The sequence below is a fragment of the Chaetodon trifascialis genome, chromosome 6 (assembly GCF_039877785.1).
Source record: "Chaetodon trifascialis isolate fChaTrf1 chromosome 6, fChaTrf1.hap1, whole genome shotgun sequence".
NCBI lineage: Eukaryota > Metazoa > Chordata > Actinopteri > Chaetodontiformes > Chaetodontidae > Chaetodon > Chaetodon trifascialis.
The window spans coordinates 15,565,429-15,592,112 of NC_092061.1; the positions used below are offsets into that span (position 1 = coordinate 15,565,429).

A 26,684-nucleotide genomic window follows, 5' to 3' on the forward strand; every position below is an offset into this window, starting at 1 on the left:
CAGGATGACAGCTATGAGATGGGGGGGGGGGGGGGGGGGGGGGTGCGTGAGACGACGGAGAATGAGAGAGGGAGGGAGAGAGGAGTAGTGGTCAGTCTGTTGCGGGCATGCTGAGACCATATAGGGGGGAGAGGGACAAAACACACGTTCGTTAAATGCACGAATTGCTTAAAATGTCCTCTTAAGGCCGTTAAATCAGATTTATTCAGAACACACTCGCGCAGCGGCGGCAGGAATATTTATTTCCAAACTTTGCTTTAAATGAGCGTTCACACGTGTGACTGTCTGCTCCCTGGAATAAAGATGATCTATTTTTTCTCTCAGCCTTTACAGACAAAGACAACTTCGTGCATTTGATGGCACAACCAAAACACACAGTACAGCCTCTGAGTGTACCTTCAGATCTAGTTAAGAGCTAACACACTGTCCTGGTCCCCTCCCATAGGCTGCCTTCACTGTGGATTATTTTAATGGTTGAGACAGAGAGGACCCGTGCCGAGCGGAGGAATCCGTCTTCTCGACCCCGTCATTTCGGTGGAAAAATGAGGGTTATTTGAGCAGAATTTCCCTTGACCTCGCCCTGATTCTGCGCCTCAGAGGTAAATGGAGGGTTGCGTGTGAACGGTGTGATCACTGGGTCGATGGTAATGTTTAATCCGTCAAAATGTTGCCCATCTATTATGGCTGTGGCCACGTGCGCGAGGCATAAATATGTTACGTAACAGGCCGAGCCAGTCAACAAGAGTGAGTGGGAGAGAGGAAGGAGGGTAATTACACCAGCTTTAACGGCATGATAGACAGTTACAGTATACAATAGAGAGCAAAGGCAGGTATTTGTTAGATTTATTAAAATTATAGAATGTTAAAAAAAAAGTTGCCAAATTTGACGTTAAAATGAGCCACTGTTCCCACAGTTTGCAGTATCTCGTATAAAAAGTTATGACACTGACGCACTGTTGTGTGTTTGATCTGAGACATAATTTCCCTTTTGAATTGAATAAATGTTGTGTCTTGTTGGGACATGACTCTGCTCCATTCATCCCGTAGAGGGGTGGAACAACTGACTCTCACTGACTGTCTGTGCAGAGTTTCACCCACGCCTAGCTGCATGGGCTTACCTTATTATTCCACACTGGAATCAGCAGCCATAAAAATGTTGTCAACCTACACAAGGCCGCATATTCCCAGACAACACTAAACAGTCTTTAGCCTGTTGGCCAACTCTGTGTACAACAAATCCAACAGGGCTTTTCCTGTCATCATAATCCCGTGGAATCTTGTAAGGGTCTAAGAGCAGATTTAAAATGTGATGGAGCTCTTTTAAAGCTCACCCCCGTGAGGATAAGACAGCGATTTATAAATTCAAATGTCATTTGGTTTTTGATTTACATCAATTTCGGTGTCCACGCCATCCCCTGAAGGACTGGCCAACACAGAAAAACAGTCACAGAGCCATAGTGTACAATGATTGTACAAAGTTGTGGTTATCATATCATATCTGGAATTTATTAATCAAGGCCTAAATAATGTCTTAAAGCTCATCCAACTTCAGGTGAACCACCACCTTGTCAACCCAGCGGCTATATGTAGGAGTAGGGCTAGATTTTGTGTTGTACTGAATGAGATGTCGCTACAGCATCAGCCTGTCCTTAAGAGGCTTTCAAAATCATTACATGCCACACCAAAACTGCCCAACTCATTTGGCATTTCATTTATTCATAAGGACAATGCATATTAATACACATTTCTGTAGAAGTGCCAGTATTAGCCAGCTGGTTTATCATCGACCGCAGGCGAGATATTTTTAGGCTTAGGTTAAAATTTACAGACGGGACAACAAGATGCCATGAAGACAGCAACAAAATAAGCATCCTCAAGCAACAGGAAAAGACTAATACAATAATACAGCTACAGTATCAACTAGTTGGTACAATTAGCCCTCCACGGCCAAGCAACACAGATTAACAGCAGACATGCTGAGCAGCAACCAGCAATAAGGCACAAATAATACATGACATTCATATGCTGATCTTGATAAAATGTGAAAAGATGCACTTGCTAGTGTCATATACCTAACGCATAAGCTATACAGCAGCTATAGAAGATCATACCACATGTATAGAAATGTTTCAGAAACCTTATGCCAGCATTGATTCAAATTTGAATTCTGGATGAAGATGGCGGGAGTACTTGTCGAAAGATGCATTTGGATGAAACTTTGTCTGACCCACGAGGGTTTGTGGATCATCTGTGATCTTCTCATCATCCTCCCATTTTCAAAGATGATCCAATTTTTTGAAGGGAGCAAGAGTTTATTTTCTTCACTCAAGTGCGGCAACCCCCGTTCAGAGGCTTTATCACAGCAGAACTTGTCAACCAAGCACTTACGGATCAACATCTTGTGCCTCACATGCACTGTTTCAGTCTGCTCTCTAACAGTCACACAACACATATCACAGCTTCATCACAGTTACAGGAAATTGATCCTCTTTGTTCTTGCTTTCCTGGAGTGTTCTCGTACCATGTTGAGTTCCGGTTGGCATCTGTATCATTTACTGTTTGGTCTGTGTAATAAACAACCGTCGGATCAGAAAATGTTTCGTGTTTTGCAGAAGATTGCACACATGTTACGATGCCACGATCGAATGACTACTTTTCATCTGTTACTCGAATGCAGCATCATCAACAGGATCGTTACGTTTCTGCATAAAGGAAGGTTTCTGCAGTTTTGCAACTAACCTATGGCTCAGCAAACAGACATGTATGTAAAGCCATTAATAAGGTAGACTGCTGCTTGGCTTTTGTCACACACAACAATGTGTACATTCTTGATCAGTCTCATGTCCAGGCAAGCCTGGCTGGGAGTGGTGTTTACCACATTTTCTGAATACACTCCCACCACTCAAATAAACCTTTACTCTAAATGTGTCACTATAATTATGATTCAGAATTATGCCATTCAATTTAACAGGTTTTTGTTTTGCTCCAAGCTTTCTGCAGGAACACTGTAATTTGGATTTTGTCAGTTATTTGAGATGCGTTTAAGTTTTCTTTTCTTCACTCTGCTTTCCATTACAAAGGTTTCTAACTTTGTACCCTTGAACTTTTTAACACCCATGTGTGGGAATCCAATTACATAACCCACACCACTGTGAGCAAGATTGTTTAGGCCTTACTTGTCCAGTTACCATGGTGTCAGCTTCTGTATATGTTGCTTACAGTGGTCGCTGTAAAAATAGCTGGCTCATGTTAACTCACAAGCTGCATGAACTGATTAAAAACATTAACATGACACAGAGCAACATTAGCATTCATTTGGAGTGGAGTCATGTTTCTGGCCACCTGATGAGTGTCCAGTATTCACTTTCTTTTTTCACCTTATGTGATTATCACATATGGAGCCCTTTGGAGAAATTGTATATTTGGTGTCTAAAATGCTGTTTCACGTGTGAAATGGATCAAATCCACATTTGCATGTGGATGAATTTGTCGTGAAAGTTTACATATGAGATTTTTGTGTGGATCAGTGCTGCAAAACCTCAACATGACAAAATGTCGACAATGACTGTAGTGAACTCTGACAACAACATCCACTTTTCTGGTTTTTATGTTTGTGTTTATACAACTAACACTTGTGTTAGTTAGATTGTGGTCTTGATAATAATACATGTCCTTTGTGCGCCCACTGAAGCATCTAACAAGCACATTTGTCTTAGTAGCATATGAATGTAATTTCTAGCATGAAATGTCAGTTCTAATGTGATTTGTAGGAGACAGGCTTGTATAAGTGACATGTCTTCCTCATGTTGTTTACCCTGCCCCTATTTTCTTAATCGGTCAAACCAGCAAGCCTTGGGCCATAATCCTGGTTCTTTTTCCTTCAGTTTGGACTGTTGAATCATTTGCTTTGCATGATTTGTACATTATATTCTCAGTGGACACCTGACACTCATGTTTCTTTTTCTGAAATTTCAAGCATTTCCAATGAACCACAAAACAAAATTCACTTAATGCGCCAAATATTTGCTGCCACCTTGTGGCAGAACAGGATATAACGTAACACTGCGTTTCTTTCTGGCATATTTACATAGCTATACTTTAATCCAAATAAGAAAGAATCCAGAATCTAAATGTGACTTAAAATATACTGAAATTGATATAGTATGCAACATTATGGATAGAAATCACCAAAATACAAGCCATAGTTTTATCAAATGTGATGATCATAAGATGTATCTTCAACATTTGTTATATATGTGTGCGTATATATATACACAGTATATGCATACTGAATTAACATGCTATATATTGATTGTTTTGTAGAGACAAAACAGTGTAAAATTGCAAGTTGTCATCTTATAAAGGGGTTATGTGACTTCCTGAGCTGAATAAGTGAGCTGCAGATATGCTGGTTTTCTTACTTTAGGATAGATCCAGGATGGCTTTTTCTCCACGTTTTCACCTCTTTGTTAAGGTGAGACGGCACATCACAACCTAGCTTCTGATTTACCAAACTGACATGAGGGTGGTATGGATTAGGGTTGCAACTAGCGATTATATTCACTGTCGATTAAGCTGTTGATTATTTTCTTGATTAATCAACTAGTTGTATCCCAAAGTCCAAGATGACTTGTTTTGTCAGCAACCAAAACATATTCAGTGTACAGTCATAGAGGAGTGGAGAAACCAGAATATATTCACACTTAGGAAGCTGGAATCAGAGAATTTGGACTTTTGTCCAAAAACCTAAAACTTATTAAATCAATTAATAAATTATTCCTTTGACTTTCAGGGGTTGTGGAGGTTTGTGTACTGAGACTGACCAACTCTAACCTGTGTCTTCTCTGTGGTAATACTCGTCAAGGTGCCTTCTTCCTGTCTTTCCCACACATAAAGGCATATTCATGCAGGTTTGAAAAGACACATCACCTGAATAGATGGACACAGCTGGGTCAACCAAGCGCCTCTAGTTTTCCTTTTCACTTCAATTCCTTTATTGTTTTTCACATTGACTGTAATGAAATCTACTTGGGAAAATGTACTTTCCAACACTGGACGTATGTGCTGTATTTTTTCCATAACAGTAGTGCACTTACGCAGCTTCATTTCATTTGAGTTACACAATGAATAACGACCAGTTATGACCATGTTCCCTCCTCACATGCGCAGGTATGTTCAGCACGCGCAGCATGTCCAGAACAGCCTATCATTCATCAGCTGTATTGTACACATCGACCTGCCCTCCTTTTTTCCTCTCGCGCACGCACACGCGCACGACGTGCACACGTGCTACAACATACACACACGCGCACACATACACGAATATGGCGGCCTCTGTTTCACCGCTACGCTCCTCCTTCAGGATTTGTAGCCCGTTAACGTTACACCATCGCTGCTGCCGGGCCAAACTGCGGATGCACAGAAAATGCGACAGTCAGAGGAGACATCTGCAGCAGTCGGCGACGAGGTAAAGAGCACTGCGTTCAAAACACCGCCATTATTTTCTTTTGATGTTCGGTGTTACTTCGCGGAGGGATGAGCTACGCTTCAGCGCCGGCGAAGGCGTGTGCGCCGTCACGTGTCAGCGGATGATGATTGACAGCAGGTTTCACCGTTCACGGCAGAGAGGGACGGTTTATTGGACGTCCCTTAAGCCGAGAGGTCAATTACGGGTCTGATAGAAGGGACAGTGCGGTCAGTAAAGGTGTCTGTATTAGCATTAATGTTACATAACTCGCCGCAGTTTCGCCGGTTGTAGCTGAACAGTAGGAGCGGACGGTTAGCTTCAGTTACGGAGCCGTTAACGTGAATCTCCCGTGCTAATAATGACCTTAAACCGCAGTGATTTAAGCTTCTTAACACACAGGTCTCATTAACTACCGTAATATCGAAAACCGTAAATCACAAATCATTATTCCACTCGGAAGACAAGAGAAGAATAAGGTTGATTTGTACTCTGCTGAGTAACTTACCGCCAGTCTCTGTTACAGCACGAAAACCAACGGCTGCGGTTCAATACAAACATTCAACACTGGCACAGGTGCAATTTTTACACAGGTGTACTTGATATAAGTCACAATAGATAGCTCAGATGTCGTCACTTAAATTTGTAACACCTACACTTTTACAAAAAAAAAGTGGCTTTGCTTCTATAAGCAGGTATTATTATTAGATGACTGCTGTTGTTCAGCTCGCTAAAGGGTAAAAGCTGCAAATGAATGTTGAAGCGTACAAGTACACCCACTGACTGACTGACAGGAGTGTCATTGCATCTATATATAAGGGTGGCTGTAGCTCAGGAGGTAGAGTGGTCTCCACCTGTCAGGAGGTCGGTGGTTCAATCCCTGGCCTCCGCAGTCCACATGCTGAAGTATCCTTGGGCAAGATACTGAACCCCAAAACTGCCCTGATGCTGTGCCATCAGTGTGTGAGTTCACATGTGCATCGCTTTGGATTAAAGCATCTGCCAAATGACTAATTCTAGTATATCTATGCATCTTTTACTGTAAATTAGAGGGGCAGACATTCATAATGATGTGACAGATGCATGTACATTATCAGTTGTGTTCACATAATCAAGTATGATATGTCAAACTTCACAGATGTGGTGCCAACATGAACATCAGTATGCTTTGCTGTTCTTATCATCTTAGAGCTGTCTGTTTTGCAGTCTGTGATGTGGTATGTGCTGTGTACATGCACTCATTCTCGCCTTTTTACCCCTTCAGACACACCGCTGTGGTGATTTCGGGGACGGAGTTGGCTCGTCAGATCCACAGAGAGATCCAGCGTGATGTGGAGGAGCTGGTAGCTCAGGGCAACATGAGACCCCACTTAGGAGTGGTCTTAGTTGGGGATGATCCAGCCAGTCGTACCTATGTTAAGAACAAGACCCGTGCAGCCAGCATCCTGGGTCAGATATGGGCTTTGCATGCATTCCTGAACACTGTATGTGTATCATACAGATCAATGACATATTTCTTCCTAATGCACTTCACAATTTTAGGCATGCATGGACAAACAGATACAAATGTTTTTTTTATAAGTAAAACTAATGTAATAATGAAAATATAACACACGCATGGCAACATTTTGAACGTGGAGTGTGTGATGTGTGTGTGCTCTCCAGGTATTTCCAGTGACACAGTGGTGCGACCTAGTTCGGTCTCCCAGGAGGAGTTGCTGGAGCTGATTGACAAGATGAACCGTGACTGGAGGGTCAGCGGCCTGTTGGTGCAGCTGCCACTTCCTGGTAAACACAAGCGCCACAGCTGAACAAGTTTTTCTCCCGGACATCAAAGTTAAACAGCTGCTCTGTACAGTTCAGTTTGCACTGATCACATTTATGTAATGTGAAAAGTATTTGTGAAAGCCACATGATAATTTCAATGCTGGCTTTTAGTTAAATAAGTAAATGTACATTTCAGTAAAAGTTTGACATCTCACACTTGATTTTTTAACTTGTCTGGCAATATTTAAAACATCCACACACTGTAAGTTTAGAACAGCACAGAGTCCCACTGTATGATGTCGTGGTCAACAATTAGTCATTAATGATCCCTCTGAGCTTTATTGTAATATCATTGCATATCTGTCCTGCTCTCTCCCCTTTTTAGAACACATCAATGAGCGAGCAGTATGTAATGCCATTGCTCCAGAGAAGGATGTAGATGGCTTCCATATTGTGAATATTGGTAAGCTGTGTCTGGACCAGAGATCTATGGTGCCTGCTACTCCTGCAGCTGTCTGGGAGATCATCAAAAGAGCAGGTAAACCACAAAGCTCTTCAGCTCCATCGCTCATGACTCTTATGATTTTTTAACTCAGGTTTTAACACTGTGCTCTGGTTTTCATGGTGTGTTTATATTGTTCTGTTTTTAACAGCACTGCAGACAATCAATAGAGCATTTGAACTGAATGGAGTTGAATATCAGTGTTTCTCAAGGTTATATTTAGTGCAACCTGTTACTTTTGTCTTAACCATTACTTTGTTGCAGTGTTTCTTAATTCCGGTCCTCAGGCCCCACTGCCCTGCATGTTTTAGATGTTTCCTGTTCCAACACACCTGATTCAAATCAGTGGCTCGTTATGAGGCCACTGCAGAGCTTGATGACGAGCTGATCATTTGAATCAGGTGTGGTGGAGGAGGGAAACATCTAAAACATGCAGGGCAGTGTGGCCCGAGGACCGGAATTGAGAAACACTGCTTTATTGTACTATTAATTACATTTTTGTCAATCAGATATGACTTAATAGTACTACATTTGCAATGAATTAATTGCCACCAAAAGTGTGAGCTGTGTTTTTTAATCCTGTCAGGGTAATTTGGCTCTGTAGTTTATATTCCACTCATTAAAGCTGGTCAACTGTGGAAGCAGTGGTGCTGTCTTTTCACGTGGAGTCCACTAGATGGCGCCAAATAATAATTTACTCAGCTGGACATCAGGTCTGGCCACAGTGTAAATGCACTGGACCACTGAATGTGCTGAATGTGCTGTCCTAAAAATAAAAACATAGGAAAGTGTAGTGTTGTGGCTCTTTTTCACAAACTAGTCTCAGAGTAGTACTCAAAACCACTTCAGATTCAGGGTTACAAAATATCAAAATTTCCAGTAGGAAAGAAACCTTTCTGAATGATGTGACAATAACTTGAAATAAGGCACATCATCCTTCAAAGAGCAGGTAGGGTTTTTTTTTTTCAATCAATCAATAAATAAATATAAATAAATTAAGAAAAAGAAGTCAGCAGTGGACAAACAAAAAACAAACTCATAATATGAGAAAATTTGCAGCTATGGGAAGTAACTCCTTTGTTGCTCTACTCGTCAAACCTGGTGGAGGGCGCTGTTGTCAATGTACAAGCACTGCTAAACCTCAGATCAACTGCAAATCCACTGCTGATGTGATTAGTTGAGTGGTAGTTGCTGAGAGGCCTGAGACTGCTGAGTGGAAAAGATTTTACACAATTCTGTCAGAAAAAGTTTAGATGCCCCCTTTAAAATTCTGTAAACCTGACTAAATAAAGGGCCTGTAACATACATGTTCCCTCGCCATCTCCATCTTCAACAGCAGCTTAAGGTTAATTGGATGTCTGAGTTTTAAATTGAGTGAACATGTTCATTGTAGATAGATATTCAGATTGAATTGAAAGTTTTGTAAACTGAATTTTTAATTGTCAAAACGACTGGACAACATTCATGTTTAATCCAAACGTTACCAGCAAACTGAGATATCAGTCTGATATACACACACCTGTCCGCCCACTATCAATCACTACGTTTACATGCAGTCAAGTAACCCTTTCATAACTGGAATATCAACAATAACTCGGTTGCGCACGGCCATGTAAACACCAGTGACCCTTTTGAAAAACCGGAATATGACCCCTGGGTTACTCCTTTTCTAACCCGAATATTTGTTCATGTATACGCCGTCGGAATATTCCCATCCAACGGAACATTAATTTGAGTTCTGCGCATGTTCTATTCGCAAGGAATCTTGGTCTTTTGAGTGCAGGTAGCATGGATATGGACGGCACAGCTCTGGCTCCATTTCCTATTTCTTCACGTTCTCGCCTTCCATTAATGAAGAAAGTGAGACAGAATAGTGTCAAGTACTGGTGTTGGGTCAGCACCAGCCCCGGGCTGCTGCTGTTGTTGTTGTTTTTGGATACAGGAAGAAGAAGCTGAAATGACACGCATTGCGTCATGACGTTCTCCGTGCGTCGACACGTTGTCCGTGTGTCACTGTTTTGATCGGGATATCCCAGTTGATTTCCCCTGTTTGCACACGCATGTAAACAGGTTATTCCGAATGTTTCAGAAACCGGAATATTGACCATAACCGGAATAATGACTGCATGTAAACGTAGTGAGTCACAGAAAGACTTTTGTGTCAGCTGACAATAGACGTAGTAATTGTCACAGGTGTGACATTGTGGTTTCAGGCTGTGGTGCTGCTGGTGGAATAACCTCCCTCCACATGCCCATGTGATCAGTCAAAGGTGAAACACTGCCACAGGCTCTCTGTGACTTTTAAGTCAGTATTTTGTGTTTTTTGAACAAGCTTGCTTCTCACACGCTCAAGTCCTCCTTTGTCTCAGCTCAGCAGGACAGTCAGTCGGGTAAAATTCATCAGCACATTTACTTTTGACAAATGTGTTTGTACAGGTATTGAGACAGTGGGAAAGAATGTGCTGGTTGCTGGTCGCTCCAAAAATGTTGGAATGCCCATCGCAATGTTGCTGCACACTGATCGCAACCATGAACGCCCGGGAGGTAAGTGTGTGTGTGTAAGTGTGAGTGTGAGTGAATAAATGTGTTTTTCTGTGTCTGTGCAGGAGAGTCAGCCCTGCTTAATGATTGAAGTGCTGCTCTTTGTAGGCACATGATGTTGCACCATCTTGGCATTCCCTGGAAGATATTTGAAGTTCAGACCTTTATCAGGATGGAACCAGTAAATGAATGCTTCAGTGACACCTCACCTTGTCAATTAAACAATGAATGCTGATGCATGTCCTGCTGGAGGAGTTGAAAGAGGAAAAAAACCAGGGAGCGTGAGGGAAAAGGCCGAACAAGGCAAGACTTTTGGCAGCGTGCCCTGCTGGCAGACGGATCAACTGTCCTTATAAGGGTGTCGGAAGAAGGGAGGGGATCTGGAAAGCCCTTGCATGGAATTTGCTGTGTAGATGAAGCAATGCGTTTGACCTGTCAGAAGTATAGCATTACATAGTATTGCAGGTCAGATCAACACAAAGGTGTAAACAGCTCTTTAGCAGCTGGGTGCAAACAAAATATTCACTCACGTTACATCTGTGTGTAATAGCTGCCACTGACTCAGTACAGCTGCTCAAAGTTTTCATATGTCAGGAACGGTTCCATGTTGTCATGCTGGAAGAACTGCTATAAGGAACGATTCAAAAGCAAAAGTTTGACATATTTAAAAACACTCCTTTTCCTATTCTGCTTAGTAAATATAAGGCTGAAATACTGTTGGTGGCTCTCTGAGTATATGGGATGAAGTGCAGAGAAGACTCACAGGAAGCAACCAACACAGTCAACGACCAACACATCTGATTTCAGCTGTTGAAGATTTGTTGCATTTTTACATTCCTGCAGCATTGCTCTCATAATCGTCATAGCCACATTTCCACCAGAAGTACCTGAAACTTTATGCCCCGTAAGAAAGAAGCCAAAGGAACTAAAAAGTGTCTTCAGCCTGTTGCGGTCTGCATTTCCATCGTGGTCTGAAGACACACAAAGATTTGGCATACTAGTCTGCTGAAGAAGCATTGTGCGTGCTTCTGGGCCTTCAGGACCATAAACTTTTTAGGAGTTAGAACTTCTGTGACACAGGCAAAAAAATTTTCCATTTACTTTTTTAAAACCTTTTACTTGCGTTGTGAAATCTGGTAAGTACACACAGAGAAGCCAGGGTGCCTTTGAAGCTACCCTCAGATTTGAATATTTTGCTTTTTGCAAAGCCAGTTATCAACACACCAAGTTTACTTAGATAATATCTGACAGTCGTGTTTTAACTCAGACTTTCCATAATGCATTGTATTGAATCGAAACAAGTAAAAGCATGTCAGAATCTTAAAAGATGTTGAACTTGGATTCTTGTCAAAGTCCCACACCAAGTATGTGCGCAAACCTTATTTGCATTTTATATCAGATGTGTCACTTAAGGAGAATTTTGGGCTTGTTGGAAACCTGGACTGTTACGCCCTGCTTTTCCTTGAAAGATAAGGCCGTGTAGGACAGTTTCTGAATGTGCCCGCACTAATGGTGACAAGGTTACAAAGCTGGTAAAGCTAAAAACATGGTATAACTGTGGCAAATACACTCTACTGAACTTCAAATCATTGAAAAGGAAACGTTTTTGTATCCAAGTTAGTTAATTTTCCTTATGGGGTCAGTTCTCTTCTCCCCTGCAACTCATGCACACACACACACACACACACAGAGTAGGTATGTGACATGGAGGTTTGCCATGCTGTGACTTGCCTTTCATTCCCTTTCATTCTTATCTTCCTACAAGCCCTCCCTTATGCAACCTGCTTCTTTCCAGCTCCACATCTGTACTCCTGGTCACACTTCAGCTATGACTGTGCAAGACGTCCTTACTCGTAAAGTGATGAAGATTAGGATTACTTTCATAATGTCGCATCTCCTCATTGTGTAATTACTCTCTAGGTCACGTGTCGAGTGCGCCACATAGTGCAGAATTTCAGGCCCATGAGTAACATAATAAACACAATAATAGTAAACAGGCTTCCATTATTAATAGATTTAAAAATTGCATACATACAAATATATGTTCTTTTCTCTAATCTTTGTTTTGCCCCTTGTGCTACTGAGCCATGCAGATAGTTGATTTTATGTGCTATGGTTTTGACATATTCTCTTCTGAACCTTGTGCCGCCAACTCGGTCCAGTGAAGGTGAATGGAATTTTGCTAGTTATTTTTGCTAGATAATTATCCTGAGTGACAATCATTTCTTGAGTTTTTACTTCATTTGGTGGTAATCTCAAAACCTTGGCACATAAATCCATCCTGAGGTAGGTGAGAATGACCATTTTTTTTGTGATTTGGATGAATTGATTGTTTCCTCTCAGGAGATGCCACGGTGACCATCGCCCACAGGTGTACACCGAAGGACCAGCTGAAGGAGTTAACCAGCCTGGCTGACATCATTATTGCAGCTGCAGGTAATTACACCCCAGACACAATTAAGACACACGCCTGTCTGTTTATTATTCTACAGTTTCAGAACTGACGACCAAAGTGACATATCTGATACTGAGACCAGTCTTTCAGATTGATTTATAATACAGAATCATGCGTAGGGCTTTGCCACATATCAGTCAGCTTTAGGGCTGAAACTATTATTCATAATGCCGATTAATCTGCTGATTCATTTCTCAGATCATTGTTTGTTCCGTGAAACGTCCTCAGATTTCTTATTTTGCTGAACCAACAGTCAAAAAGATTCAGTTTACCATCACATGAGGCAAAGAAAAGCGGTACATTGTCACATTGATGAAACTGATTGAACAAATAATTGATTATTAAAATAGTTACTGATTAACTTTTTGGATTGACTAAGAAAGTAATTAGTTCATCAATTAATCATCTGGAATTTGTATTAGGTAGTCATTTCTCCTAATTTTGTTATTGGCAGTTGGGACCAACGATGCCCACTGCCCAGTTTATCACAGTCATGCTGTAACATAGAGCATTATTTTGTGCATCCCTGTTGATTTTTATACATTTAACAGGCTCATGTCTGTTTAAATGTGACAAACAGTTTTGAATGGAGCCAGTTCAGTCAATGCATATTATTTTTAATCAGTTTTTTTTTTTGCCATCTTGCAGGGATTCATAGACAGTCTGTGCCTTCCAGGAAGCTCAGCAGGGACCATTATAGTTGTCCATTGCATTGTAAACACAACTACAATGTAGACATGAGTTCGTCATCACTCTGCACAATCAAATGGACGTTTATAACACACTAATGGATTTAATAACGGATTAGCTAATGCTGTTTAACTGGACATGTTTTCTTGTAAAGGACCACACATTTTCATGCATTATTCCATTGAATAAAACAAATTTTATTTTAAGGGAAGTAATTCTGCGTTTTATGGTTCTACTGAAGTGGACACTCCTTAAACCAGGTTTGGAGGTCATTTCGTTATGCTGGAACTGCCATAGGTGGAACTGTGTGGCCTGGTAATGCAACCAGGAGGAGAGATTGTGAAAGTGCTGACCAGCCCTTACTTGAAGTGATCTTGTCTGAACCTAAACAATCAACAGTGAAGTTTCAGTATATTACCTGTTAGTCCATGGTCAGGGATTAATGCTTTTGTGGAGAACAACAGTGATGTGTGGTAGCTGGAATGTGAGACAATCAATCAATGCAGGGCAGGAGTATCTGTCGAAATACTCTTAAGTAACTGTATAGGCCTCAGGGGGTGCCATGTTGGACTTCCTTTGTAATAAATGGGCTGTTTCCTTATGACTAAAAGCACCTCCTGGGTGCTGTTGTTAAATAGATTCAATAGCAATCTGAGGAATTAAAATTGACAGCTTTCTGGCAGCCAGCTTCAAAGTGGAGTGATTGTCACCATAAACATACAGTGTTTAATTGTTTCCTTCCTGGTAGACAGTCGGCTGACGTGTCATCATATTCTGCTGTGCTGTCTGAGGTCACATGGTAATTGTCACAGTATTCCATTAGAGTCTGTGATTAAAAGGAGATGAGCGTCTCTGCTGAAAGGAAAAGATTGCTTGCTGTTCACTGACTTTGATATGATAACTTAATGGAACCTGCAGGCGCTTTATCTCTGTCCTGACATGGGTTATTTACATTGGTATGGTGGTTGGGATAAGAGCGTCATGGTGGCTGCAGATACCTTTCAACCAACCAACCAGACAGTACTCAAATAGTTGAGTTTTTTTTGTAGCAGCAGGATTTAGAGAGACCATCCATCAACAAAGTGATGCAGGTTTGAAATGAGTGTTTGGAAACGTCCATTCTGCTGAAAAATGAAACCGAGGTCAAACTAAGTGACCTGTTAGCTTGCGGTCTCAGACCTCCAGGTGCCTCCAGACCCCCCCCCCCCCCCCAGCATCAACAGACATGAGAATGGCCTGAGGAGGGGGTCCTGTTTTATTATCTGATCTTGAGACACTGTCTCTGAGAGGGTCTTGTGTCAAGGTATAATTTTAACATCTAAATTTTTCCGGATGATATTTTGCTTACCAGGCGCATATACGTATACATATATATTGAATCAATTTTCCACAAAAGCTGGGACAAGGGAGTTCCCCAGGAATAATGTTCACAACGCAGAGCCACCAAGGGGCCCCCAATGCAGCCATGACGTGTCCATGCAGTGCTGTAGCTGAAGCTCTTACCACGATGTGAAATTGTTTTGTTTTCTTGGTTTCTGGACACAGGTGTTCCCAGGCTGATCACAGCAGATATGGTGAAAGAGGGCGCAGCCGTCATTGACGTGGGCATAAACCGCATCCAGGACCCAAAAACAGGGAAACTGCGGCTCATCGGTGATGTGGACTTTGAGGGTAAATGATGAAAGAAGTTCTTTTGAATTTTTCCACAAATGAAGGCTTTTGTAAAACAGTGTCATAAACAGCAGTTAAAACATACTATTTATTTCAGGCAAGTGTTTTTACTTTATTAACACCAATGTTTAAATTTGGCAGCCCTGAGGTTTCATGTTACACGCTTGGTGTATCATGTCAGATTGTCCCTGTGAAAACATTCACCCTCACTTCGAATGACACACACTTAACGGTGACAGATAAATACGTTCCTGAGATCCAGGCTCAGTTTCCAGTATGTCACACAAATATCCCACACAAATCAAAGACTTCATATACCTGTCAATCATGATCAAGCTGTGGTAACCTCACGTCAGTTGTTTGACTTGTAGGAGTGAAGGAGAAGGCAGCTTTCATCACACCTGTTCCTGGAGGTGTGGGCCCGATGACAGTTGCCATGCTGATGAAGAACACTGTGACTGCTGCCAGAAACGCACTGATGCATTAAACACACACATTATGAAGCTATTGGTTTTACTGAATGATATACAGGACAAACAGCGTGTGCATACACACACACATACATACATCAATTAATTTAGGTTTACACATGCACGCACACACACTTCGCCAAGCATTTGACACACTTTTATTTAAAAATCCACGTGCTCAAGTCTCCATACCTGCTGGGAAACCTACTTGATATGTACTTATATTGTGAATTTGTTCATTTATTTATTTAAGTTATTTAATTCAGAGTTCACTTTTTGAGAATTTAGATTCATATTTTTTCTACTGAAGTTGTTTTGGTTCATTTTTGAACATCCAGATTCACTGAAAAGTGAATATTAAATAAAAAAAACAATGCTGTGCCAGAGCTATTGTGTCTTTTCTTTTCATTTCCAGATGCCGTTTTTGGCATTTCGCTTTCACTGGACGCTCTGTATCAACGATGACATGCAACACTGCTCCACTGACACTGCGGTCGTGTAGTGTGCACCTTAACCATTAGAGTGCTGGGGCACCTCTTAATGTCTCTGCTATCAAAAAGACATTGTTACAACACAACACGCTGCTTAATACATCTCTCTCAATGTGTCTGACCCAGGAAGCTTAGTGCTGAAAGCGCTGGAAGCAGAAGTTTTCTCAAAGGTTGTCTTCAGCCATCAGAATAATTTGATGCTATGATCAGAGACACATTCTGCAAATGACTTTAAATCATGACACTTCTCTTTAAAAAAACTTTTAACCTGACGTTGAGTGGCTTTGTCAGGCCACCATAACATGTTTAAGATGTGTGTCACTTGAAAAATTGCTTTAACACTTTAAGTATGGAGTTTGGCGAGCTGTTGCTGTGTTTGCACCACTTCAGATGGTAAACATTTAGACAGAACAGAACATTCAAAGTACTTAAAAAAGCAAATGTCAAAGACTTGCCACAGCCTGGAAAACCAAAAGTTATCCCTGTTAATGGCTTCTAGCAGATCTATGAAGCATTAATAAGTGATTTATTTACCATTAATAAAGCTTGTAATGACAGCTCATGCTTTATAAAGGATGCCTTTCAAAGTGGGACTGAGGTTGCTATAAAACGATTGTTAGGTATCAACTGGAGGCCAATCTTAACTTTGGCTGCCATCCAGTAAAACTGCTATAAATCAGTCCCCTCTTGGCATACGTAAAGGTAAAGGCAGCCATGAAAATACAAAACAAAACAAAAAAACTTCTGTAATCACCCCTCTGAAGAAACTGAGGCTTTCACAACATCTCTAATCGTCAATGAAGCAACCTCTTAAAGCTGCAAAGGAGGTATTTGAGTGAAACTATCAATCTGCCAGGCGCTTGCGTGGGTTCAGAGACTTTCAAAGAGGAAAACTCGCTGAAAGAGCTTCTGGGTAACAATGTGCCCCCACCACCATCATCAACCTTTTCGACTTTGCCTGTGCATGCAGGGAGCTGGGGCAAATAAAGGAAATGATGCAAATGGATTTTTGGAAGGAAATGCTTCTCATTTTTTCAATCTTCGGTTCATTGATTGGCTGTTGAAATCTTTTCAGTGGTTGACAGTCAGTATATAGCTCAGCAAAGGGCTGCCAGGCAGAAGGAGTTGAGCTGAGGACACCAGACAAAGGCAAGATGTTTAGACAGAGACAGACGTACCTGGAGAAAGGTAAGTTTCTGCTTTACTCTGTGGTGTCAGATTTGAAATGAGTTCAGTTTCAGGAGAAGCCAGAGTTGGACTTTGTTGAAATTTGTTGGAATCCACTCCTTGATTGTAGTAATACTGTTGACAATAATAATCATCTACATTCACATGTTCTGTTATTTCCTCCATGTTTTGCAACCCTCCTCTCAGCAGTGGCAGTGCTGCTTCTCGTGACCACAGTAGGACAGACCGCCATGACTGACGACCTGCAGACCACACCGACTCCTGCTCTGTCAAACTCAGTTCTGACCACAGAGCTCATCAACAGTACGTGTCTTCAGTGTGTCAAAAAGTGTTTTATCACTGATTGAGTGAAAAACTATGGAGCCCTAAAGTAAAAAAAAATAGTATTTTTATCTGTTGTTTGGAGGTGCATTGAAATCTGTGGGGGGACTCATCCCTATTGGGGCTCGACTGTGCCAATCAATCATCAACTGATCAATGAATCCATCTAATGATAACTAATTGGCAGCAGTATGGGTCCGCCCTCCTGTCACAAGGAAGAAATTTAAGATCAAAAGCATCTGATGAATGAAAAATATAATGATCTTAAAGAAAAAAAAACAAAAAACAACAACTAATGAACTAATTAATTAGTCAATAAATTCATTCATTATCACTGGTGTTAAAACGTGATGGCTGAAGCTACCCTCGCTCTTCCTCTCTGCAGGCAGCGTGGAGGAAGTTCGGGTTCTGCGCTCACACAGATCCTGTGGAAGCGAATATGCAAACTACTGTGAAAACGGTGGAACGTGCATTTACCCCCAAGACACTAACAAACCGTTTTGCAAGTAAGTGTTATCTCACACACACGCATGTTTAGGCCCAGCCTGTGGGTTGCTCGTGTGTTTTAGTTGTGATCAGTAAAAACACTGCTTCACATCTACATGTTGGTTCGTGTTCACCTTATGAATGCACTCACATATTTCCCTGTCTGGTCTGCAGCTGCACACCCCCGTACAAGGGGCATCGCTGTCTGTTCTTCGATGTCACTGACAACACTCGCACTAAGCCTGAGGTGGAGCAGCTCATCGCCATCGGTTTTGGTGTCGCCATGTTCATCCTTGTCCTCGCTGCCATCACTTGCTGTTTTGTCTACAAGAGGTGAGGATCTGCATATCATAGCTCCATACGATGCTGGGTTTGTTTGAAGGAACAGGGGCATTTGGGATATTTTGTGAAATACAGTGTCATAGAATTAAAGCATCAAAACATCTGAGATGAAACTTTCCACTATTAAGGAAATGATCTAATTGATTTTCAACATATTCCTCATAAAGTCATTGCATATTTATCTGGGATTTCTTCACACCATCAAGCAAAATGACACATTTTCAGTGTGTCTTTTTTCAGTCTTGTGGTTTACAGTTGTTCAAGTTTACACTTTGAGTGAATTATATAAAAAAAGTTAATTTCAAATTAGTAGCATTGGTGTATTTACAGGCAGTTAGGTGTTAAGAATTCTAATTCTGACGGTTTTTCTTTTGCAGGTGTATAAAATCAGCAAAACTGATCAAATTTGCACCAGAGTCAGCGTGACCTCCGACTCACTGTTCATCATCATCATCATCATCATCATCATCATCATCATCATCATCATCATCTTCATCTTCATCTTCATCAATGAATCTCTGGAAAAACATCAACAATCACATTTCATTGTACTGTAAAATCCACAGTACTGACGATGGTTACCTAGCAATTAAGAGGATTAAGTTAATTAAAACATGTCAGACCTGGTGGAGGATCTGATATTTATCGCCTCATTGTCCTTTCAAGAATGGGGGAAAACAAACATGACTATTTATTATAAATAGTAATTAATTTATTGAAGTTTTTGTAATAAATTTATGAAAAAAAAAAAGTGTTGTTTGACTTCCTGTGGGTGAAAGGTGAATAAACACACACACAAACACCACTTATGACTTGAGAAGATGTTAGTATGAATGTGTTGTATTTAACAAACCAGACCTGAAATATTCTTACTTTAAATTCTAAAAATCAGTAACTGTTAAGTCTTTAAAGGAATATCACAGGTGGCCTATGATTAGGGAGGATTGTCCAGATGATTAAACCACATCTCTCTGCAGCAGCGAGGTTTTCATTTTACCACCGAATGCTTCTACTCTGCTACATGACACGCAGAAATATTGTACTTTTTACTGCACCAACCTACATGTGCTTTTCAGGTATTTTTGCAACTTTTGCAATTTTTTCAAACCAAATTTCTGAGTGTGTAAAATCGAGAGCACTGTTGCAGGCTATTAGAAACTACTCAACAGCATAAAGATGTTAAAATGAGCTCCACCTTGTGCAGCATCAACAGTAACAAGCTTCTTCTACGTTCACTTAGAATAACACATAAATCCAGAATAACTAGGCCTAGTATTTTTACATTCTGGTGTAAGTACTTTTTCTGAAGTAAAGGACGTGAATACTTCCCACATCACTGTTTATCCGTTATGTACACATGTTTGAGTAAATACCGGACTTCCACCTGGATTCGACGTGACATAAGGATGAAGAGGATGATGTTGTTCTTTGGAAAGGGCTGCCTGCAGGGTCTGTATTTTTATTCATACCTTTGAAGTGTGAAATTGTCTAAATTATAGGAGTCTGTCACCACACCCAGGCCGCATGATCGGGCCCGTTGTTTTCCAGCTTGTCAGTGCCAGGACTCAGGCGCATCGCCTGCCCCCTTTTTAGCTATTTGGACAAGTCAGAAGCGTCTCCAATCCAGACTGGCTCCCACCTGCGCGCCCACCGAGCCTCCTGTCAGCGACCCGGCGCCTCTGAAATGAATCTGAACAGCAAACCTTCAGCGCTCCTGTCGCTTATCGGTGAGTTGTTTCATTTGATCGTTTGAGAGGAAGGTTGGCACGTTTGTTTGACGCTCATTTGACGCGTCGATCAGGGGTGACAGGGTTCAGGTGGGTCGTCATCATCATCAGGAGACATGAAATGTGCTCTGAAGCAAAGGCATCAAGTAGGACAAGCTATAAAAGCCACTGATGTCCTCGCAACTGAAATAAAAAGGGATTACAGTGTTGACGCACTGCTGCTTAAGGGCCCAGCTGGGTCGCTATTACGTTTCATTTCAACTTTTAATATACTGTTGGGTAGTTTAATCAGTAGCAATGCAAATGAACAAACTGGTCATATGTGTACAATCTTGACTTGCAAAAGTCACCATAGGTGCCAGACTAATGCCAAGCAGTAAAGAAAGGTGCAGTAGAGCAGAAGTATAAGGTAGCATCAAACTAAAATAATCAAGTACAGTACAAGTATCTCAAAACTGTTTTGAAAAGTTACTGACTCACTGATATTTCAATTTTTTATAACATCATATTTTTATTTCAGCACATTGAGAGGGAAGTGATGTCTTACCCCACTGTATCTACACACTGTATGTCTATGCAGCTGTTAGAAGCACGTTACAACTTACTCCAATGCACTGCTATGTATTAAAATACCAGCAGCACATAAAGTAATTGAGATGACCTCAACCAGTTATATTAAAATGCTAATAAATAATAATCAACTAATGATTATAATAATGATATAACAGGATCCATTCTGTGGTGCAATGAGTACTTTTACTTTTGATATTTGAAGTACAATGTGCAGATCATAACTCTGTACTGCTACTTTTGTAAAATTAAATATGTATTTTTATGTTAAAGAGGTGATCGCAGCATTTCTTCCATGCTGTGAAATGTAGCTTATGTCAGATGAAAATATCTCTAAGTGTCATGATTTTCTAACATATGCATCAAATCCTGTATCTGGACTGAGAGCATGAAAGTACCTGTGAGGAGACAGATGTCTGCAGCAGAATCACTTCTGCACATTCAAACTCGATCACCTGAACTAAAATGTTAAATGAGTGTTTGACTGCTGACTCTGCATGAGGCACCTCTTACTTTTCAAGTATGTTGCATGAGATTTCACTGAGTAAAGCATCGATTTCCTTCACAGTTATCACCGATAAGCCTGTTTCTTTAGTCATGAGTCATTTCAGAAATCGACCTGAGTGGAAGTTTTGGAGTCAGATGAAAGACTCACATACCTGTGTTAATGAGCTGACGCACATGCTGAGCTCAGAGCCTGAGGGATGCTGAAAGATGTTGCCAATTAAGACATGAATGGGAGATTTACTATTTGACAGCACATGTGGTCAGATTAAGTCTGTCATTTGCTTGTTGTTCAGGTTCATTCTTATCTATAAAATGTCACATTACAAACTTAAGAAGGAAACAGTGTATTCTACCTTGTGTAAACTGATGATACCCAGCAGTGGAGTAAGTACTCAAATCCTTTAGGAAACTTACCAATACCACAATGTAAAAATACTGCATTACAAGCATTTAAATCCAACTTATCAGCAAAATATACTTAAAGTTTTAAAAGTAAAAGTACTCACTCCCACTGCTATAACATAGCACATGACATTATTGGATAGTTAATACGAGCAGCAGTTTACTGCTGTAGCTGACTGAGGTTTATCTAGTTTAAAATACTTCATATATTTAGGCAGTTTAGCACAGTGGTTCCCTACCAAGGAGTCGGGCCCCCTCTGAAGGGTCATAAGATTGAACTAAGGGGTAGTGAGATGATTAATGTGAGAGGAAAAAAGCAAAAAACAAAATTCTGGCATCATTATTTCTGCAAAAAATAAAAAATAAAAATAATAATCAGCAGCTGCAGACAAATGAAGGGGAGTAAAAAGTATAATATTCCCCCCGTAGTGCAGGTAGTAAAGTAGGAGTACCTCAGAACTGTACTTCAATGCAGTATATGTAGTTATTTCCCAACACTGTGAGTACCACAAACATAGTGTTATTTCTCACTAGGATTTAGGAATTCATAGAAATCCAAAAATACCTCCTTGAATAAACCACTTCTTGAGTTCTGTAGTAATTTCATGCAACTCTCCGTTTAATTCCTCTCACTTTGATGATGTGGGTCATGTAAAGTGAGCTTGTTGTGGCCCTGCTTACCTTTGCCCCGGACACAAAAAATTTGGATTAACCAGTGCTGCATATTCAAGTGAGAGAGTCAAATTCCCTCATGCTTTTGCAAACAGATGGAAAAATACAAGTGTAATTCTTGTCCAAATTAACGCAATGAGGTGAGCTCAGTACCTGGATCATATTGGCTCCTGACCTGCCAGAGAGAGTGAGTCAGTGATAAATGATACATATGGGCTGATCGAACAGTGGTAATAAGTAGTAACAGTGCAAAAAGTTGCTTTGTCATCACTTCCAGCTCAAGTGGCCAATACTTTACACCTATCAGCCACATCAGAAACACCCAACAACCAGCCTGAGCCCTCTCACAGAAAACACAGAGGAAAATATCTCTGCAGCCATAACAACAGGCAGGAACAGAAACCCAGAGAGGGTGCAATGGCCAGGCTTTTATAGCAAGTATAACCAGATTCATAACCAGTCGTAACCAGACACATCTTGCATCCAGGTTCCCGTGTTTTTCTGTCCTGCCTGCAGGAATGTGGGCGTCTGCTTTATGAAGTTGTGCAGGCTGGTACAGGCATGAGGGCTAGGCAACACGAGCCACACCACGTCAGGTCCTACTTGGCATAGTTTACACAAAGATACTGGAAGCCAATCAGGCTTTTCTAGCCAAAAATGTTTTTTTTTACTTAATGCCAGTGTGCTGTCTTACAGAAACACACTCAGCAAATACAAATCAGTTGCTCTGCTCACATAAAATATCATGTTACAAGTGCAAAGCATATTAATTTTTTTATTATTGATGTTCATTTTAAAGCTTGTCATGCAAAAATGATAATCCATGTTTCTGTCTGCGCGTCAAATTAAGGTTTTTCTTTTAAACAACAAATACTGTTATCTGTCATGACGAAACCAGGTCAAAGTGATCGCATGGGAGATGAAACTTATGAAATTAAAGTTTTTCCCTCATCCTGAATAAAAACCGTCACCAATGATGTCAGACATCAATCATATGTATGTAAACCAAGGGAGAGGAGAAAGGTCTGCACAGTTAGGCTGCAAATAAATAATATATTTGTCATGTAGAGACAGGCAACGTTTTGATCTGTAAGATCTTCGCCAGGAATACTGAAATTGTTTGTAAAATCACAAGGGAATTGGACTCTTTGACTCTGTGAAAAGTTGAATATGCAACACTCAGCAGGTTAATGCAAATGTTTGGGGTTGAGGGTAATGGTGACGGGCTGAAACAAGCTCACCTCATATGGTATGACCCACATAATCAAGAGCAGCAGACGAGAGGAAGGTGAGGAAGGTCTGAGGAAGTCTTACAGATAAACAAAACAATGTTTATTTTTATGGTTTTCTTGTGAAATATTGGAAACTTTTCAGGCCCCAAATGATTCAAATTAAACAAATTGAGAAAAGAAAATCACTCTTTTTGAAACTGATCTCAACTCATAGATATATTAAACCTGTGACAAGGGGTCACACGTTTGTTTTAAGGGACACGAGGCAAAAAGGCTGAAAAGGCTGGGAACCAGCACTTGTGTGGGATTATTCGAGTCCAGTCATAATAAACACTGACCTGCTGACCTTAAACGCAGTGCAATTAACGAGCCAGTTTTTCTCTGTTCAACAGGGCTCATGCTGCTCTGGCCATATGTACTCACCAAGAGTGTCTCATCCAGCGCCTCTCTGTCTGCAGGTATTCAGCCAGACAGCCGTCATCTTCTAATTGTGTTTTTCGAACTTCCTATGATAACTAATCACTTTTTTGTCAATTATAATGAATGTGCAGAGATTTGTCCTGGAAGTATGACTGCAAACACAGAATGCAACTGGAAGTGAGCTCATGAGAGTTATTATACTACAGATAATATCATTTGCATTTAGCATTGTGTATTGAGGCTGTAGAAAGAAGTATGTGTGTGACGACCTCCGTCCAGCACAAATGAGGCATTCAAGAAGTTTCTTTAAAGCCTGCTCCTGTAAATCAGAGACATTAAGTGGTTCTGAAGATGTGTCTAAACACAGGTCTGTAAGATGAACAAATGTTTATTCGTCCCAGAGGGTCCACAGAGTGCTATTCAGTGAAAACGCTGTAGTGTCCTGTGAAAAGGTTTAACAGAGGTCTTGTTTTTGGTGTTTTAGGGCAGGGAGAAGAGCGCCCTCATGTGGTGAAGCGGTCAACACAGACTTGCAATACCACGTTTGACAAGTACTGCCTGAACCATGGCCAGTGCATGCTGCTGGTGGACATCAACGAACACCACTGCAAGTACGATCCTGTGTGTGTGTGAGTGTGCGTCTGCTGCTTTTAATCACCATGTGTGGCCAGGAATGACTCGCCTCTTTGTGTTGCAGGTGTGAGAGGGGCTTCTATGGCCCCAGGTGTGGCAACCCAGAGCTCGTTGTTCAGCCGATGGGAGAAGAGCAGATAATTGTCACCATTTTCTGTGTGAGTCTGCTGATCATAGGTCTGTCTGGAGCTCTGTACTTCTGCTGCAAATGGTAAGGCTTTCGTCTGTGGATGAATGTGTGTGAGTTTGAGACTTTGATGTATAAAGGGTAGTAACCGCTGTAAGTCACCAATTTACTCAAGTGCTGTACTGAAAGTGCCTATAATCAGTGCTTATAACAGTGTATGAAATGACAGCATGATAACATGACAATGTGAAGGTGGTCGCTTGACGATGAGCTTAAAGACAACCATCACCTGGATCTGCAGCTCCCCTTAGCTTTATGGAGCTTTATAGTGAGTTTCAGCTCAGTGTTTAGCTGCCTCGCCCGCAGTTTTACTATTTCGATTAACCGTCGGTGCTCTCATGTCATCATTTTCAGCCGCAGCAAGCAGCTGTTCTTAGCAAAAAAAAAAAAAAAAAAAGACCCTGGTCTGCACCAAACAGCAGACAAAGTCAACAAGAGTGACTGTTAGTTGGTCATATTACAAATATTTCCAATGGGAATTGGAGGAGCCCAAAAGCGGAGCTAAAAGAGAGTGCCTATTGGACTTACTTTCAAATGAATGCATAAGGTTGCTCCATAACTGGATGTTCACAAGTTCATCATAACAACTTAAGATTTGATATGTCAGCGTTGTGTTTGCAGTTTGTTTACGCTGCCCCCAAGTGGCCAAAAAAAAATTGTCATTGCATTTTTAATTACAATTTTGAGGTACTTGTATTTTCTTGAGTATTTTATTCTACTGTTACTTTATACTTCTGCTCACTTATTATTCACTGCACTAAACTGAACTTACACACGCTACAAAGATATCTACCTTGCCAAGTAATTTTTGTCCATGATTGAATCCTTAAAGTCTAGAACAAGTGAAAAAAATGGCATATTTTACAAAAAAAGAATTGACTTTAAGGACTTCGTATGTATAAGCATATGCTGCTTATATTATTAACAGACAGAGAGTAATAATAACTGTAAACTTTATTGTTCCTTGTAGCTCGTTGTATGTAGCTTCATGTTTTTGCTTTTTTCTTTTCATTTCATCATTCATTTCATAAAGCAAATATTTTTGATAATTTTCTTTACGACATTCATTTACACCGAAACTCTCCTTTTACTTTTTCTGCTGATGCATTCTGTTCGTGCAAATATGGTGTGATCATGGATTTGAGGGTGACTCAGACACTGCCTTTCATCATGTAAAACCTGCAGGTGTAGCTCGTATTTGAAATGAAGCCCCTCGTGACGTAAAGTCTGCCACAACATCCTGTGTCATGCAGACACACGTCAAACCTCAGACGATGATTATGATCTCAAAGCCATTCCTTTGGACATTTAATCCGGGTCACCAGTTCAGCTCATCCCAAGGATTCTTTAAGGGTGGCACAGTTTAAAGTAAATGATTTGGTTTGCGCCTGTGTGAAAAGACTAAAAGATGTTCTGTGTTGGTTTTACAGGTATAAGAAAAAGAAATTCCCCCGTCAGCAGAAGCGGCACGGTTACAAAGGAGTCCAGAGTGTTTAGGATCCCACGCACACCCACTGCATCCGCTGTTGGAGGAGGCAAACCAGGATTTTCCCAGTTTCCGAAATGAAAATTTCATCATACCATGACGTTACCTGACCGGCTTACACTCACAGGCTGCTTTACTGGATTGATCTTACTACAGAGAGATTAAAACGTTCAAAAAGAAGCAGCTTTGCGTGTAATGCGATGAATGAGACATATAAAAACAGTGTCTGTGGGTGACATTACTCACAATCATGGAGGTTAATGGAAAATTCATGGAGACGTGCAAGTCTAAACCAACGTTAATAGTAAGAGTGGACAAACGTGGCCGTCGGAACATGTCTGACCCCTCGTCGTGATCCATACTTTTAGAAATTTAGGATTTCTAATCATGTGCTTTTAAAGTTCTTAGCCAAGAAGCCGCAGCTCAGATTTGGCTGAATTTGACTGACAGTAACATAATA

At 40.9% G+C, this 26,684-nt stretch overlaps 3 protein-coding genes across 5 annotated transcripts; all 3 read left to right on the forward strand.

Moving 5' to 3' along the window:
• The first annotated feature begins 5,312 nt into the window (after nucleotides 1-5,312).
• LOC139333085 (bifunctional methylenetetrahydrofolate dehydrogenase/cyclohydrolase 2, mitochondrial-like) lies at nucleotides 5,313-16,768 on the forward strand. Of its 3 annotated transcripts, none has more exons than XM_070965350.1 (8): nucleotides 5,313-5,467; nucleotides 6,729-6,913; nucleotides 7,130-7,252; nucleotides 7,617-7,769; nucleotides 10,170-10,277; nucleotides 12,618-12,710; nucleotides 14,965-15,090; nucleotides 15,462-16,768. In XM_070965350.1, exons 1-8 carry the CDS (start codon nucleotides 5,325-5,327, stop codon nucleotides 15,575-15,577), a joined length of 1,047 nt encoding a protein of 348 aa, XP_070821451.1. In that variant the 5' UTR covers nucleotides 5,313-5,324; the 3' UTR covers nucleotides 15,578-16,768. The 3 variants fall into 3 exon arrangements, with proteins under 3 accessions (XP_070821451.1, XP_070821452.1, XP_070821453.1); XM_070965351.1 differs by having other exon boundaries at nucleotides 5,315-5,467; nucleotides 15,447-15,527; XM_070965352.1 differs by lacking the exon at nucleotides 5,313-5,467 and adding an exon at nucleotides 5,574-5,704 and having other exon boundaries at nucleotides 15,462-15,945.
• LOC139332170 (epigen-like) lies at nucleotides 16,401-18,814 on the forward strand. Its single transcript, XM_070963902.1, has 5 exons — nucleotides 16,401-16,444; nucleotides 17,349-17,542; nucleotides 17,946-18,066; nucleotides 18,221-18,379; nucleotides 18,766-18,814. The coding sequence occupies exons 1-5, from the start codon at nucleotides 16,401-16,403 to the stop codon at nucleotides 18,812-18,814; spliced, it is 567 nt and encodes a 188-aa protein (XP_070820003.1).
• Nucleotides 18,815-20,003: 1,189 nt separating this feature from the next.
• Nucleotides 20,004-26,318, forward strand: LOC139332969 (proepiregulin-like). The gene is made up of 5 exons (XM_070965171.1): nucleotides 20,004-20,115; nucleotides 23,891-23,956; nucleotides 24,403-24,529; nucleotides 24,616-24,762; nucleotides 26,169-26,318. Exons 1-5 carry the CDS (start codon nucleotides 20,073-20,075, stop codon nucleotides 26,233-26,235), a joined length of 450 nt encoding a protein of 149 aa, XP_070821272.1. The 5' UTR covers nucleotides 20,004-20,072; the 3' UTR covers nucleotides 26,236-26,318.
• The last annotated feature ends 366 nt before the right edge of the window (nucleotides 26,319-26,684 follow it).